We start from the raw sequence: 17,821 nt of genomic DNA, 5'->3' as shown, positions 1-17,821 counted from the left end.
GATTTATATAATCAAAATTTTATACTAATAATATATCAAATACTAACTCATTAAAATTAATAATTTTATAAAAAATTTTATTTATAATATTTAAATTTAAATTCATACAATAAAAAAAATAACAAAAAATTTTTTAATCACTTGAGCTCACATACGTTATAAAATATTCGCACTCACTGATTTTTATGGCAAAAATAAAATAAAGAAGAAGACAAGATGCTAAGAAGATTTGAAACTTCATTTTCGAGTTTCAGATGAACCACAGCCAAATCGGTACTCGGCCAACGACTATCTGGTGTCCTTTTTGTTACGAGTACTATCAGTATTTAAGAAGGTTGGTCAGTTTATTAATTGTAGGATAATAATTTTTTAATTTATTAAATAAGTCCCAATTTTCCCCACCTGCTTTTATATACCTGCTGTGCATAAACTCCATTTTCCTCTAATCTAGCAAATGGATATTTTCCATCAATTCTCAGCAATTACAGTGCTAATTGGTATAATATTTGCTTTTGCACTCTTTCTTTTCTCGCTTCCATGGCTATCAAAAAGTACCTTTAAGAACAGAAACAAAAAGAGAGCAGCACCTGAAGCTGGCAGCTCACGGCCTGTAATCGGCCATCTCCACCTCCTAAGAGGACGGAAACTACCCCACATTGTTCTCGGCGACATGGCAGAGAAATACGGTCCTATTTCACCATCAAGCTCGGTGGTCATAGAGCTTTGGTTGTCAGCGATTCGGAAACTGCTAAAGAATGTTTCACCACAAACGACAAAGCTTTTGCCAGTCGTCCAAAAACGCTTGCCATGGAATTATTGACCTACAACCACGCCATGTTTGGCTTCGCTCCTTATGGACCTTACTGGAGCCAAATGCGTAAAGTTGCCACTCTCCAACTCCTCTCCAACCACCGGCTCGATAGGCTCAGACATGTCCGATAATCTGAGATAAAGGTATCACTGCAAGAGTTGTATCAACTATGGAACGAGAAGAAAGATAGCTCTGATAAGGTTTTGGTGGAGATGAAGAAATGGTTTGGGGATGTAACTCTTAACGTGATTCTTGTTAGGCTAAAAGCCTCTAATCCAATTATATTAGCGGAAGCGAAATTAAACAATAAATCAAACACACAAGAGATAACAATTTAACGTGGTTCGATCCAACTGACCTACATCTAAGGATGAGAAAAAAGATCCACTAATTGTAAAGAATTATAAACTTACATCAAATCATCAACCTCACTCAACAATCAATACTCATAAGACACTCTCAATCTCCTCTAGTCCTATGGAGTATTCTCAACCCAAACAAACACAAACCCAAACCCTTGTGCACCCTTTCAACATAACCAAACACATACCTATATGCTCTTATACATCATACCTATGTAGACCCTCTCAATCTCCTCTAGTCCACTCACAAACAAACATACACAACAATAAGACGTAAAGCCCCAATACTCTTATGGGGTGTCTATACCACAAAATCTTATAACTCTCTTACATCTTTTTCTCATACCTAACATTGTAGAGACTTCACCTATTTATAATCATATAAACTTGTCTATTAAAAATCCCTCTCTTTTTAGAATTCTTCTCCTGTAAGTCAAACTTACCTAGTAAGAATCCTCTTTCTCTTGGAATTCTTTTTTTGCAAGTCTTCTTGTCCATCAAGCAATATCTGACAAATCTCAAACAAATCTCTAACAAATCTCTTATGAGATTTGAGTCATTATTCTCAACAATCTCCACCTTGACTCAAATTTCGTCAATCATCTGTCTTCATGCTAGACATGCTTGGCTCCACCTACAATGGAAGTCTCACAATCATCTTCTCTTTTCTTGTGTCTTCACGCTTCATACAAACCAATCCTCAATCTTCAAAACTCGAACTCGAACTCTTCTCTTGAATCGAGTTCTTCTGAACTTACTTCTTTTCATGTCTCAAATCATGCACTTCCCAAACCTTTAACTCTTCTTACATCTCGAACTTTCAGCTCTTTCACATCTCAAACCGTCGACTCTTTTCACATCTTGAATCTTCAACTCTTCTCACATTTCAAACCTTCAGCTCTGATACCACTTGTTGGGCTAAAAGCCTCTAATCCAATCACATCAACGGAAGCGAAATCAAACAATAAATCAAACACACAAGAGACAACAATTTAACGTGGTTCGGTCCAACTGACCTACATCCACGGATGAGAAAAAAGATTCACTAGTTGTAGAGAATTACAAACTTACATCAAATCATCAACCTCACTCAACAATTAATTCTCATAAGACACTCTCAATCTCCTCTAGTCCTATGGAGTATTCTCAACCCAAACAAACACAAACTCAAACCTTTGTGCACCCTTTTAACATAACCAAAAACAGACACATATGCTCCCATACATCATACCTATGTAGACCCTCTCAATCTCCTCTAGTCCACTCACAAACAAACATACACACCCATAAGACGTAAAGCCCCAATACTCTTATGGGGTGTCTATCCCACAAAACCCTACAACTCTCTTACATCTTTTTCTCATACCTAACCCTGTAAAGACTTCACCTATTTATAATCATATAAACTTGCCTATTAAGAATCCCTCTCTTCTTAGAATTCTTCTCCTGCAAGTCAAACTTGCCTATTAAGAATCCCTTTTCTTTTAGAATTCTTCTCTTGCAAGTCAAACTTACCTATTAAGAATCTTCTTTCTCTTGAAATTCTTCTTTTGCAAGTCTTCTTGTCCATTAAGCAATATCTGACAAATCTCTAACAAATCTCAAACAAATCTCTTATTAGATTTGAGTCATTATTCTCAACAATCTTCACATTGACTCAAATTCCATCAATCATCTGTCTTCATGCTAGACATGCTTGGCTCCACCTACAATGAAAGTCTCACAATCATCTTCTCTTCTCTTGTGTCTTCACGCTTCATACAAACCAATCCTCAATCTTCAAAACTTGAACTCAAACTCTTCTCTCGAATCGAGCTCTTCTGAACTTGCTTCTTTCCATGTCTCAAATCATGCACTTTCCAAACCTTTAACTCTTTCCACATCTCGAACTTTCAGCTCTTTCACATCTCGAACCTTCGGCTCTTTTCACATCTTGAATCTTCAACTCTTCTCACATTTCAAACCTTCAGCTCTGATACCACTTGTTGGGCTAAAAGCCCTTAATCCAATCACACCAGCGGAAGCGAAATCAAACACACAAGAGACAACAATTTAACGTGGTTCGGTCCAACTGACCTACATCCACGGATAAGAAAAAAGATCCACTAGTTGTAGAGAATTACAAACTTACATCAAATCATCAACCTCACTCAACAATTAATACTCATAAGACACTCTCAATCTCCTCTAGTCCTATGGAGTATTCTCAACCCAAACAAACACAAACCCAAACCCTTGTGCACCCTTTCAACATAACCAAACACATACCCATATGCTCCCATACATCATACCTATGTAGACCCTCTCAATCTCCTCTAGTCCACTCATAAACAAACATACACACCAATAAGACGTAAAGCCCCAATACTCTTATAGGGTGTCTATCCCACAAAACCCTACAACTCTCTTACATCTTTTTCTCATACCTAACCCTGTAGAGACTTCACCTATTTATAATCATATAAACTTGCCTATTAAGAATCCCTCTCCTCTTAGAATTCTTTTCCTATAAGTCAAACTTGTCTATTAAGAATCCCTTTCCTTTTAGAATTCTTCTCTTGCAAGTCAAACTTACCTATTAAGAATCTTCTTTCTCTTGAAATTCTTCTTTTGCAAGTCTTCTTGTACATTAAGTAATATCTGACAAATCTCAAACAAATCTCTAACAAATCTCAAACAAATCTCTTATGAGATTTGAGTCATTATTCTCAACAATTCTCAGGATGATAGTAGGGAAGCGAATTCGGAGTTGGGTAATTATGCATAGAGTGAGAGATGGAAACAGCCATTGAAGGACCACTTCGAATTGAGTGGAAAATTTGTGATATCTGATGCGTTGCCTTATTTAAGATTGTTGGATATCGGTGGAGACGAGAGGTTCATGAAGAAGGCAATGAAAGAACTAGACGACCTTGCTGACGGATGGTTACAAGATCACAAGCGAAAGAGATCAGATTCAGATAGCTTGAAGAGCGACGAAGATTTCATGGATGTGATGCTTTCAATCCTCACTGACACTGGAAAGCATGATGCTGATACCATCAACAAATCAACCCGCCTGCTACGAATCATTTATTAGACGGCTAGGCATTTGCTACTCCCTTCAACTAACTCCCCTTTATCGCAGGGTTTAACCTTAGCAGCCTCTGAAACAACAATGGTTACATTGACATGGCCTTTATCTTTACTACTCAAAAACCGCCATGCATTGAAGAAGGCACAAGAAGAATTAGACATCCATGTCGGTAAGGACAAACAGGTGGAAGAATCAGACATAAAAAAGTTAGTCTACCTTCAAGCCATAGTCAAGGAAACGCTGCGGTTATACCCTGCCGGACCACTTTCAGTGCCGCATGAATCCATTGAAGACTGCGTTGTGAGTGGCTATCATATCCCCGCAGGTACACGACTTTTCATCAATCTTTACAAACTTCATCGTGACCCTCGAGTATGGTCAGATCCTTGTGAGTTTCAGCCTGAAAGATTCCTAACTACCCACAAAGATTTTGAAGTGAAAGGCCAGAATTTCGAGCTGATTCCATTTGGAAGTGGTAGAAGAATGGGCCCCGGAGTTTCGTTCGCGCTTCAAGTTGAGCTCACAATAGCTAGTGTGATGCAAGCGTTCGAGCTCGGGACACCATTGGATGAACCGGTTGATATGAGTGTGGCAATCGGATTAACAAACTTGAAAGCCACTCCACTCGAAGTCTTTATAACTCCACGTCTACCAGCTTTTTGCTATAAGATTTAAAATGATTTTGTAACAATAAAAAACAAATCTCATTTCAATACTTTTAATCAATTCGATAATGAGAAGCAAAAATATCTGCTTCCAAAGAGAAAATGGACCAACATTTTTTTTTTGCCTTTTCTTTATTTGGTCAGGACGTGGGCATTTGTTGGTTCATTAGTTTGCTGATTGCTATAAATTTTTTTTTAAGGAAAAAGAGAAAATTTTATTAATAAGAAAATTGTTTCATTTTGAGAAGACAACAAAAAGGTTTCAAAGATAAGCATTTCTAAATATTTTTTCTGTACATCATCAGTATACAAAACATAAAAGAAAAGATGTGCCCGGATAGCTTTTCCTTTCATTGCTTCACCGAAAATATTTTACAAGAAAGATTTCTCACGCATATCAAAGAGATGGATTAGTTCTTCCGTGCTAGAGCTGCAGCAATGCCACCAGCAATCAGTCCTGCAGCAGTAACAGCAATACCTATGCCAATGACGCCATCTGCAAAAAAATTGAAAGGAAAGTTGCTACATCAGCTAAGTACAGATAAATGACGAAGGAAACCACTAGCCATAGGTGCTTAGTTACCTTTTGTAATCCGGTCTTCAATTGCCTTCTTAAGAGCTTGTGCCTGCCTCCAATCAGGTTCTATCTGCCAAATTCAATAACAAAAACTGTTAATATGTGGACATTCTAAAGAACAACAGAACCCAATTATTAGGGGATGATGAAAATTGGTTGGAGGTATTGAATACAAAATAATGCAGCATGGTGCACCAAATAAGAAATGCCCTGATATCTGGAGTAGGACTATTGAATAAGGATAGTGAATATAATTATCAACCATTAGACACTGCTCCACAAGCTCCCTGCTCCTTGTATAGTCACCACTTCGAAAATATCCAACAGCCAGAAGATAAAGCTTCTCTCTCTTTTTCAATGGACTAGTAGTGCTGGCCAATGTAGCTGCAAATAACAAATGTTTTAGTTTCACCTATTCAGATAGGTTAAAATGATATTCAGCAAAAGATCTCAACAGCAGTTTGCAACCACTTTTCTAGAAAGCCTAAAGGAAGATGAGATGAAATGGAGAGAGACACTTGGTTTCACCTTCAAGCATAGCTATTCCACGTTGTACATCATCTGCTCGTCTTGAGTGAACAAGAGCCCATGACAAACGCATGATACATTCATTTTTTAACTCACCAGAACCTTTATCCAACTCAGTAACCTCCTTTTCGCATCCCTGTGAATAATTTTAAAGAGTATATAAAGCCAGGATAGTTTGGTTATAACTCATCCAACTACAAATTAAGTTTCAAATCGTTATTTCAAATTGACAGAACTTACCACCAAATAATCTCATGCACGAGAAAAAGAAGCAAACAACCGTTAGCAGTACTTTTCTCTTTGCTCATTTATATATTAAAAATTTTGAGGAGAAGAAGAAGCAACAACCAGAAAGTAAGGCAATCTGGGGTTCTAAGTCCACATAATACAAAGGTTTTGAAATTAAATCAGCTAGATCACTAGATATAACAAAAACCAAAAATAAAACATGAGACAGCACTTTCTCTGGTTACTTGCAATTATCTCACAGCCCATCTCATAGGCAATGACATCAGTTATTTCCATAAACGAGATTTTAAGGTTAAACAAACCTCAGTTACACCAAAATCTCCATTTTTCATAATGCATTTGAGTATAATGCATATTGAGCACATCAAAGTAAACATAATATAAGGTTATAAATGACCCTTCAACGAAAGGAAAAACTAGAAAAGAGTAAAATTTACAACTGATGTACACCTATATTAAACATATAGCCATGTCTGATACTCGAATTCAAATACCGGCCATAAACAAAAAGACACCTGCATCCGAGTTAGAGCAAGATAGAAATACACTATTTTAATGATTGAAACATGGTAGCCAAAGGCAAAAGGAGTATACAAGGCTCTAGTACCTTGTGTTACCCAAGTCACAGGGCACAAAAAGAAGTCACCTGAGTAAAGTGTTAGTTAAGGACAACAACAACAAGAAGAAAAGGCCTACTATGTAGCTACTCAAGACTCAACCTAAGAAAGCTCAGTAAAAGTTGAATATTTTCTTATAGTTTCCATCCATGTCCGTGTTAATCTTTCTCTCTCTTTCTCTCTACAAGCTATTAAAAGAAAGCATTAGTTTAATTTTTAAATGAATAGGTATAAGTGTGTATTATATGCATCTAGTATCTACAATGAAATAATATCAAATAAACTTTTGAAAGTTGACTCCATCAGTCCATTCCATTGCCTATGTGATAGAAAGCTCAAAAATATCCTAAAGTAAACTAAACTAACTCTGCATTTGACTCTAACTCCAAATTTCCTTCATTTCAATAGAGGAAGCTTAATCCTGCCTGGAGTATTTTTCCCCAATAAATGGAGGGAACTCCATTTCCAATGGTAGAAAATAAAGGGACATGTGGATTCCTTTTGGGCACCCATGACTTTCAAAAGATTGTTTGCTGGGGCCAACGCCATGATCCAGAACCAAGCCACCTCACCTGGATGCTGGCAAGGCACTCTTACCATCTAATGCTTCACCTTAGCACCTATGTACTCACCTTGGCTATTCTGGAGGAATACATTACCACACCACAATGAAAGGCTATACTCTCCGAAAGCACACACATCTACAAGAACCCTCCATTATTTTCAGACAAGCCCTCCCTTTCTCAACACATACTTGTCTTCAGAAATTACAAGGATCACTTAATAGCTAGATGCTTATTCTTTTCAAACCATGAAAAGCAGAAAGGGGAAAGAAAGGTGGAGGGTTGGAGAAAGGAGAGTGGAGGCATTTGCTGTAGTCATATACAACATAATCAATCAGGGAACAATGAAATAAATCAGTAGATGAATTGCCATATGTGGCAGAAATTCTGGTAAAGCTACTAAGTAGAAAGGTATCCACTGTCCACAACTTAATATCTTAAACTGCTGCAGCAGAATAGCATAAGCTTGATCTCAAAAGGATTTTGACACAAGTTGATTCCCACTAAAAGGATATTAAGCTTCATCCAAAAATTAAAGAGTAAAAACTACTACAGGTTTATTCAACTACAGTTGCTTTTTATATGTAATTACACTAAAATTCAGAAATTCTTCATTAAAAAAAAAGGAATTTCAGAAGTAAAGACAAAATATATCGAAAATTAAACCAAGAAGAAACCCAGAAAGCTAATGAAAAGGCAATCTAAAGAACCCAAGCTAAGCCTTTTTTTTTTAAAGAAAAATTTATGCTTCCAGATATTTTGTTGGTTTTTGCATTTTAGAAACCATGAAACTGGGTTCCAAAGAAAGAGCATAGAAAAAGAAAGAAAACCCCAAAAAATATGAGGGGGAAAAAGCAAATTACTTACAGCAACGATGTCAGAATCGCACCATGGAAGCTGATCTGAGGCGGAGAAGAAGTTAGACACTGACTCAAAGAATTTCCCCATCTTTTCTTCCATTTTTGATTTCTTGCTTTTTCTTTGCAAAATTGGAAACGCTGTGTCTGCTTTTCGTATTACTAGTTTCAACGTTTTTTAGTAGTTTTATTTATTTATTTATTGGGTAAAGTTTAAAAATATTTGGTTAAGATCCAAATGAAAATGTCTTCAAGATTTAAATGTGATATTTAATTATTTTATAATTTTTTATCTAAAATTATTATTTCTTTATTTTAATTTATATTTTTTTCCTTAAATGTTCGTTCTTTCTTTTTAAAATTAAATTAATTTACTCTTTAAATTCAAAACAATCTACAAATAATAACATTTAAACCATTAAAACTTTCACACCATTATCAGATTTTATTGTTAACTCATTTTTTAAAAAAATTTTTATTTTTTCTCTTTAAAATCACTTAACATTTTATTTTTTAAAATATTATTTTTTAAAATCAAATTCATCTATCAATACTCAAATCCCAAATCTCAAAATCCAATGAACATAACCGTCGCTACTTCATTATTGTAAGTTATACCAACAAACTCATGAAATACCCTTTTTGGCTTCCTCATCGTTCTTTCGTTTTTGTTTTTTTTTTTTGTTTTCTATTTATAAGTTGTTAACGATAATTTTGTTTGATTATTTTTTGTGGATTATTCATTTTAATGGTAGGATTGATTGTTTGTGTTAACTTATTAGGTGAAATGATGATTCAAGAGAAGAAAGAATTTGATTTCTCTAAAATTTTTTCAGATAATGATTTCAAATTAATTGAATATAAAATTAAAATCAATATCAAAATATGATGCAAATAATAATAAATTAATGAATTTGAAGTAAATATAAGTAATAATCAAAGTAAAAAGATAATGATAGAGAAATTAAACACAATAATTTATAAAAGTTTGATCTTTTTTTACAAGATATTTATGTCCTCTCTTCTTGGTTGTCTATATCAAGATTTTATCCTTTAATTAAAGAAAAATTCTTATAAGATATAAACATATTTTGTACTAAATCTCTATATTTTTCTTAAGGCTTAGATAATAACATTTACCCTTACAATATCATGAGGATATTTCACATTTTGCTTACAAGATAACTCCAATCATTTTTGCAAACTAAAACACTTTTCAAGGTTGAATGTTTATCTAATGAAGTATAAAAAAAAATGATGATTGAATACAACAATAATTTGGATACAAGAACAATTACAAAGATATGAAATTTTTGCTCTAAAACTCTTGATTTCTTTGAGAAAATGAAAATATGACTTGCTGGTGCTTGCTCTTTTGATTCATCAGCTTCTTAGTGTGTTGGTTACCTAATTTATAGAGGAAAATGAGAAAATAACCGTTGGAGATACTTGGGAAATGAAAAACCATGTTTTCCTCTTTTAAAACTAGTTGTTAGAGCTTGTTTGGGATGAAAGGATAGATGGGTTTTGATAAAAGATTGATTGGTTCTTGAATTTCCCTTATTTTTTTATCGTTACAGCTGATGGTATCAATTAGGTTTGATATCTGATCAATTAGGTTAGTCAAGTTTTATATTCTTAGTGATTTTGGATAAATAGGTAGTCTCTTATTTTATATTCTATTCATTAATTTGATCATATCTTAAAACTTTGAATCAAGAATCGTTTGAAGATATAGAAACTAGATTTAAAAAGCTTTTTATCTAGATAAAATTCATCATTTAATTCACTGTATAAAAATTATCGTAAATTTTTAAAACTATCTATTTGCAGTTTTTAGATAATTGCATAGTTTCTAGTAAAAATTAAAATCTTGCTTAGAAAATTTGAATTTGAATTTTGTTTAATCTATTAGAAAGTAGACTAAAAAAGCTTTTCAACCATATAAAATTTAAATATTAAAACTCTATGATTTAATACATAAAAAAAACAAGTTTAATGTTGAAAAATTTTGTTCTTACAAAATAACTTTCTTAAGTTAATCTTTTTCTCAAAATTAATATTATCAAAATTTTATTGAATCCAAGATAAATAAGTTTACTTAAAAAAAAATAATTGAACTTTCATTTAAGCTCAAATAAATAATATTTAAAGATAATTTTGATTTTAAAAATATGAAAACAAATAAAAGTTTGTTTACACTTTGAAAAATATATTGTTTATTTAGTATCAAAACAATAAAACTTAAAAATATATACTAAATAATATTTTTTAAAATCTTGATTAAACTTATTTAATTTAATATTTTGTCATTTCAAAATAAGAATAAATTCAAGACAAACAATTTTGATAAAGGTGAGGGTAATGGTAAGGTTACTCGGTTGTTATTAGATTTGGTGGTAATGATCTAGTCTAGTAGTAATGTGAACTTGTAATGGTAGTAGTGGTGTAGAGGTTCTGGTGGTTTGAAGGTTGCTATTTATATATTGATTTGTATTTAGAGAAAGAATTTGTTTGATTTTAGAAAGAGAAAATGAATTTTTAGATAAAGAATACAAATTGGGATGAAGGAGGAAAAAAAATAATGATTTTGGATAAAAAATAATAAAATAAATTATAAAATAATTAAGTGTTACATTTTAAATCTAAAGTATTATCATTTCGACTTTAACTACAAGATATATTTACGAAGTGTACGCTATTTGCTTTTTGCCAACAAGTCTTTCAATTGATAAGTACTATCTATTTTCTAGGCAAAATCGGATAACTATTTATTTTGGCAAATGAGAAAAAACTATATTTATTTCTTAATAAAACTTTAAATTTTATTTATGAATTATTATTTTATATTATTGATTAATTTTTTAAACATTTCAAGTAAAGGTAAATGTCATATATTTATTTAATAATTAATAATTTTATTAATTTTATAAATATATCTAATAAGACACAAATCAAAATTTCAAATTATTCCATGGAGTGAACTGATGATTTATAAGATAATTTTTTATCTATTATTAACTTTTTAATAAAACTAAAATTTAAAATTTGAATACCCTATTTAATTTAATACTAAATTTATATTTCAATTTTTATGGCATTATTTTGCACTTTTGTGTTAAGATTTAAATCTTACTCATTAAAATTAAAAATTTAGTACTTAATAATAGATACATGTATTCACTTTTTTTAAAAAAGAAAATTAAATTTCCTTTTCCAAATAAAAAAAGAAAATTATATTTCAAAATTTCGAGTGGCAGAAGAAGGAAAACAAAAACCCCTTGCTTCTTTTGTAAAAGAAAAAGATGGGAAAAAACCTGCTTTAGTTTAGTTGTCAAAAGAGAAAAGGAAAACCTACCAATTTGGAAAAGGATGATTCAAGTTCAACAATAAATTGGGCAAAACCTGGCGTTAGCATCCGCATAGCTAAACAAAATCCTATGTGTCTTGGTGGGGTATGATCCTTTCACCAGGAGATGCCATTGGTTCTAAAAGCATTATGGTAGGTGAATTGGAGAACTTCAAAATATCAAAAACAGTATCCTCTCAACCTTGGCCAAGAGTCAGTGACTAATTTAAAATAGAATAAAATAATATAATAAAATATGATATAATAATATAATATAAAAAAAATATGAAAAAATATATTAAGAAAACATGGGTTAAAATTTTAATAAAATTTATGTTTGAATTTAATAGAGACAAAAAATATAGTTCATATTTTTCGTATTAATAAGAATTATAATACATAATTTTTATATAAAATATAATACAAATATAAAAATTGTTAATGCTTTAAGTAACGTGAATTGTCGGACCTACCTTAGATACTACAATTTAATTAATCCTTATGTAATATACTCTGCAAGCATTACTTTCATCCTGCTGCCCTTCCTAATGCAAAAAAACCCAAAATATCAAACATAAAGTCCAAAATTTCCATAGGCTTGATGCCACCACACTACCATCAATTTCACACCACAGGCGAAGATAAAAAAGACTCCAACTGCCCTTTCTAAAATCCAGGCCCCTGTTTCTGAGGGAGCCAAATGCTACCTTCAGCAGTCATCTCTTTGCTCATTTGATGAGTTGAACTTATCATCCGCTTCAACTGACATCAACCACCGATTCACTCTACGAGCATGTAGCCTGAAAAGTAAGAATCAGATGGTAAACTGGTACTGCACATGATGAACAATGAAATTCAAACAAGCTGTTAAGATATTTCCCTCACTTTCTTGTTTGATGTGACCAGAACTCATGCTGCAAAATCATCTCTCGGCATTTCCTTTAAGGATTCTTGAAACCTGGATTTCGCCTTACACTTTGATCACACGAATGTTAGATGTGTTCTTTTCACAATTTTCTAATTTAGCTGTCTTAGTACATTTCTTACTTCCTCAAGCAAATTTCCTCAGCCAATAGCACATTTTCTTCATCGTGCTTTGGAGATTCACTATTACCACTGAAGAGTCCGTAGATAAGGTCGGGGATAGAGGTGCATGGCCACCTGTAATTATTAAAAAAAAAAATTGAAGATCCAATAGAGATATTTAACCCGAAGATATACAACTGAACGTAACCAAAAGTGAAATTTTTACACACCTCTGAAGGATGAACCTCTATCAGAGTCATTTGGTTGAGTTTTTACCAAAATGGTCCCAGAAAGCACAGCAATGAAGCCACATGGTTCAGATATGATGCTTCCCGTGCTTTGACTATCCCAATCCTGAAAAATGATATACTATTTCTGTGTTATACGCACATTAGATTGATGATCCATAAAAAGGCAGATCTATGCATGAAAAGTATGTTTCTTTCCCTAGTATTGGTTCAAAATTGTAGTAATGTGTTCTCCTAAATTTGGAACAACTATTCCATTCCTCCTCTATTTCATTAAGTGAACCAGATGTGTCGAAAATGTTTCAGTGTTCCACAAGATTGCAGGCATGGAATTTTTTAATTTATCATTAATTTCCATTTTGGACACAGCAAATGAGTTTTGCTTCTAATCTCTGTCCAGCCCAGCCTCAATTTACAATAGGCTAGGACTCACAGAAGTAGGAATTGAGCACCCAAATTACTGATAAACTTTGTTTAATTTTTATTTAAGCCAGCTTATTTAGTCCATCTCTTGCAGCCTATTCATTAAGTCATGACAACCGAACCTTAATCTCACAATGTCTGAAACTGAAACTTCATTGGGCAAAGATGATAATCGTTTTAACAAGATGTAATGAGTGATTGATGAGACATACCTTGAACATTATGACACTGGCGAGTATCGTAAGTGAAGTGAACATTACATAATAAATAGGGGACAAAGCTGCAGTGTTGAATGTATCGGTACCTGAAACATAGAGTTAAGTAAAAAATGTCCAATAATTGTATCGGAAACAAACTAGCAAAACAGTCTGCTTTACCTTTCAATAAAAGTGCATCCATTTCTTTATTTATTTATTTTTTTATTTTGTTCATTCTGATGTGTATGGCCCATCTTGTTTACCTACTATGGGGGTTCTTGTATTATGTTATTTTTATTGATGATTATTCGAGGTACACTTGGATTTATTTGTTTCGGCATCATTTGAATTTATTTAAAATTTATTAAGAATTTTCTACCATAATCAAAACACAGTTTTCTAAAACAATTAAAGGTTTTCATGTTGATTCTACTAGAGAATATCAATCAAGTAATTTAAAAGAGCTTTTGCTTCTCAAGGTACTCTTCTTAAGTCATCTTGTATTGATACACCACAACATAATGGTGTTGCTAAATGAAAACATTATCATATTATGGAAAACCACTAGAGCCTTGTTGTTATCTTCATTGGTTCATAAGAAATTTTATGTTATTAATCGTATTCCTTCTTCTGTCATTGGTGGAATTTCTCTTTTTGAAAGCTTGTATACAATACTCCTAATTATTCCAAGCTTTGTATTTTTGGTTCTACATGTTTTGTTTCACTTCTTAAAGTTTAGTGTGATAAATTATCTCAAAAAACTACTATTTGTGTGTTTTTAAGGTATGGTATTGGACAAAAAGGATATCGTTGCTATTATCTTATTGCATAAAAACTTCATATTTCTTGGCATGTCAGTTTTTAGGAAAATATTTTGATGTATTCATTACATCATTTTTAAAAATCTACTGATGATCTTTATGAGTCTATTGTCTTTTTTGATCCTTTGATTTAAATGACTCTAATCAATCCTTTTATGTGTCCCAAAGTTCTCCAACTCCTTAACAGATTCATCCAAATAAAGCTTTTCGCATCACTAACTCTACCATAAGCAATCATGCACCATCATTATCTAATTCGTCAGAGCTGTCTGTCCCAAAACTTAGACGTTCAACACGTGAGCAAATTCCTTCAAAATGTTATCATGATTTTCATTTTTTTTGTCTACTATTCTTTCTATTTATGAACCTAAATCTTATAGTGAAAGAAGTTATAATCCTCTTTGGCAAGCAGTTATGAAAGAAGAATTAGATTTTTTAGAGAAAACTCATATTTGGGATCTTGTTGATTTACCTATTGAAAAATTTATAGTGGATGGCAAGTGGATTTACAAGGTAAAGACTAAATTATATGGGTCTATTGAGAGATATAAAGCTAGATTAGTTGCAAAAGGATTTACATAGGAGTATGATATAAACTATGAAGAAACTTTTGCTCTTGTAGCTTAAATGACTTTTGTTCGAACTCTTATAGCTATTACTTTGGTTTGAGGATGGGCTTTATCACAAATGGATGTAAAAAAAAATGCTTTCTTGAATGGAGATCTTCGTAAAGAAGTTTATATGAAACCTCTTTCTAGATTGTTTTGTCAAACTAATCAAGTGTGAAAGCTTCAACGAGCTTCATATGGTTTCAAACAAGTATCGCGTGCTTGGTTTGAAAAATTCAACACTACTATGCTTGATGCTAGATTTATGCAAAGTCCTTATGATTCAACGTTATTTATTCATTGATCTAAAAGAGGTATTGTATTTTTGCTTCTTTATGTTAATGATATGGTGATAACTGGAGATGATAACTTTGATATTCAGAATATAAAAAATCGTCTTAGCAAAACCTTTGAGATGAAGGATCTTAGTCCATTATGATATTTTTGGGGAACTAAAGTTAATTGTTCCTTTCATAGATGTGTCTTATCTCATGTGAAATATGCTTTTGATCTTATTTCTAAAGCTAGCATATCTAATAATAAAACTATTGACATTCATCTTGAAACTAATGTCAAAATGAAAGCTATTGATGGAAAACTTCTCAATGATGCTCCTTTGTATAGACAATGGGTTGGTAGTCTTATATATTTAACAGTTACATGACCTGATATTAGTCATACAGTTCAAGTTGTAGACCAATTTATGGTAGCATATCGGACAATTCACTTTGCTGCAATTTTTAGGATATTGAAATATTTGCAAGGAATGTTACATAAAGTTTTGCTATTCTCATCAACTTCTAAACTTGAACTTTGTACTTTTTCTAATTATGATTGAGTTGGTGATGTTAATGATCAACATTCTACAATTGGTTGTTGTATTTTTCTAAGTGATTCTTTGATATCTTGGACAAATAAAAAGCAGACAGTTATGGCACATTCAAGTGTTGAAGTTGAATATAGAGCTTTATTAGACACTACAACAAAAATTATGTGGTTGTATTGGTTACTTATAGATTTAGGTGTTAACATGCCTACTCCTATTCCACTCTTTTATGATAGTAAGTGTGCAATTCAAATTGCTTACAATAATATTTTTCATGAATGGATGAAACATATTGAAAGAAATTATCATTTTATCAGATAGAAGATATGCAAAGGCATCATCATGCTATCGCATATTTCTTCTGAATCACAAGTAGTGAATTTTTTTACAAAATCTCTTTCAAATTCACATTTTTGTTATTTAGTTTTCAAACTAAAAATGGTTTGAAACTATATTTCATTTCAAACCATCTTCAGTTTGAAATGATTGTTAAAATATATATTATGTTTAGTTGATTTATAAGGTTAAGCTCTATTTTTGTATATATCTCATGAGCTTTAAACCCATTTGTACATTGTGTGTGTGTGTATATATATATATATATATATATTAGAACCCTAAAAATAATATTATTTTTCACGCTTCAAGTCATTAATATCAATGTTACCAAAAAAACCTGTTTACTTTAACTCATCAAAAAATAACTTTAGTTAACTCATTATCTTTAAACAAGCAAAGGCCATCTCTGCCACATATTATTCCATTCTATTTCAACTCCTTCAAAAACCTCATCTTTGACACCGAGTAATTTAAGAAATAGAAAGGCCTAATCCCCCAATCAACTGATTCAGACTAGAAATATTGATTTCTTCACACCTTTTTGGCATCCATCTCTAGATCGATTGAATCATTCTAGTGAACCAAACCCTACTCAATCAACTCCTCTTGTTACCAGTTCGAATCTTCTTCAAATTCTTAGACTCAATAATCTCAGCCCTCTAATCCCTTCTATTCCTTGATGTCATTGGAGCCTACATGTTATTTAATAACACAAGCAAAATGTATCCTAACCCCTCTTCCTTAAACATACATCATAATGTTTCTAGTAATGTCTAGATCAGGGATTTAAATTGCGATAGTGGACATGTTTTTGGTCGTGTTGCGTTTATCACGATTGCGGATATAACAGATATTATCACGGTTATTACGATTATTGCGGTCATGATTTTTTTTTTTAAATTTGCATAACTTGTTATAAAACATAATAATTACAATTATAATCATAAAAAATTTTTTCATGATTTTTAAAGTAATTAATAACACCTTATTTTATTTATATAAAAAAATTATTTACAATGTTTTAATATTATAGTACGATATTCACATTTAGAAATTTAACAACATACAAATATTAAAACAATAAAATCATTAATAAAATCCCAATAAAAATAGAAATAAAAAATCAAATTAATATATTAATAATTTAATATTTTATTTTTTCATCTAAATTATAATATAATATACCTTTCAAATTTACATTAAACTTTTTCATCTCAAATTTTTCAAAATTAATTCTCAAAACTTTTCAATTTTAACTAATTATTTTTTCCCAAAATTTTGTCCCTAAATTTATATATAAAAAAAAACAAACAAATTTTTGTTTGGTCAAGAATTGATCAAACTTAATGCCCACCAAACTCCTCACTACACTCAAATATTTAGGTGTCCTAATAGGTGCTAATCCCACAAGGATTATAGTCTGGATCCCAATCATAAACAGGGTGCAATCTAGGCTTGCGATGTGAAAAAGAAAATATTTGTCTTTTGGAAGAAGAGTGACTCTAATCAACTCAGTTTTATCGAGCCTACTAATTTATTACATGTCAGTGTTTAAAGCCCCAATAAGAGTACTCAAGAAAATTGACCGAATATCCTCCAAATCTTTCACTCAAATTTTCTCAACCTCTGTTTTTTACTATTCTTGAAAATTATCCACCAACCATGGTAGCCAACCAGCA

The 17,821-nt window shown here is 31.9% G+C and overlaps 1 protein-coding gene and 1 pseudogene across 1 annotated transcript; one reads left to right on the top strand and one right to left on the bottom strand.

The window, feature by feature from the left end:
* Window positions 1-386: 386 nt before the first annotated feature.
* Window positions 387-4,990, top strand: LOC149514732 (cytochrome P450 CYP82D47-like; annotated as a pseudogene).
* Window positions 4,991-5,172: 182 nt separating this feature from the next.
* On the bottom strand, window positions 5,173-8,496 carry LOC111301169 (mitochondrial fission 1 protein A-like). The gene is made up of 5 exons (XM_022896641.2): window positions 8,316-8,496; window positions 6,020-6,155; window positions 5,754-5,875; window positions 5,498-5,561; window positions 5,173-5,410 (listed from the first exon to the last, which is right to left on the bottom strand). Exons 1-5 carry the CDS (start codon window positions 8,406-8,408, stop codon window positions 5,325-5,327), a joined length of 501 nt encoding a protein of 166 aa, XP_022752376.2. The 5' UTR covers window positions 8,409-8,496; the 3' UTR covers window positions 5,173-5,324.
* Window positions 8,497-17,821: the final 9,325 nt, after the last annotated feature.

Source organism: Durio zibethinus, chromosome 15 (assembly GCF_047325235.1).
Source record: "Durio zibethinus cultivar Kanyao isolate XHJ-2024 chromosome 15, ASM4732523v1, whole genome shotgun sequence".
NCBI classification, from domain to species: domain Eukaryota; kingdom Viridiplantae; phylum Streptophyta; class Magnoliopsida; order Malvales; family Malvaceae; genus Durio; species Durio zibethinus.
This window is presented reverse-complemented; position numbering and strand designations above follow the sequence as displayed.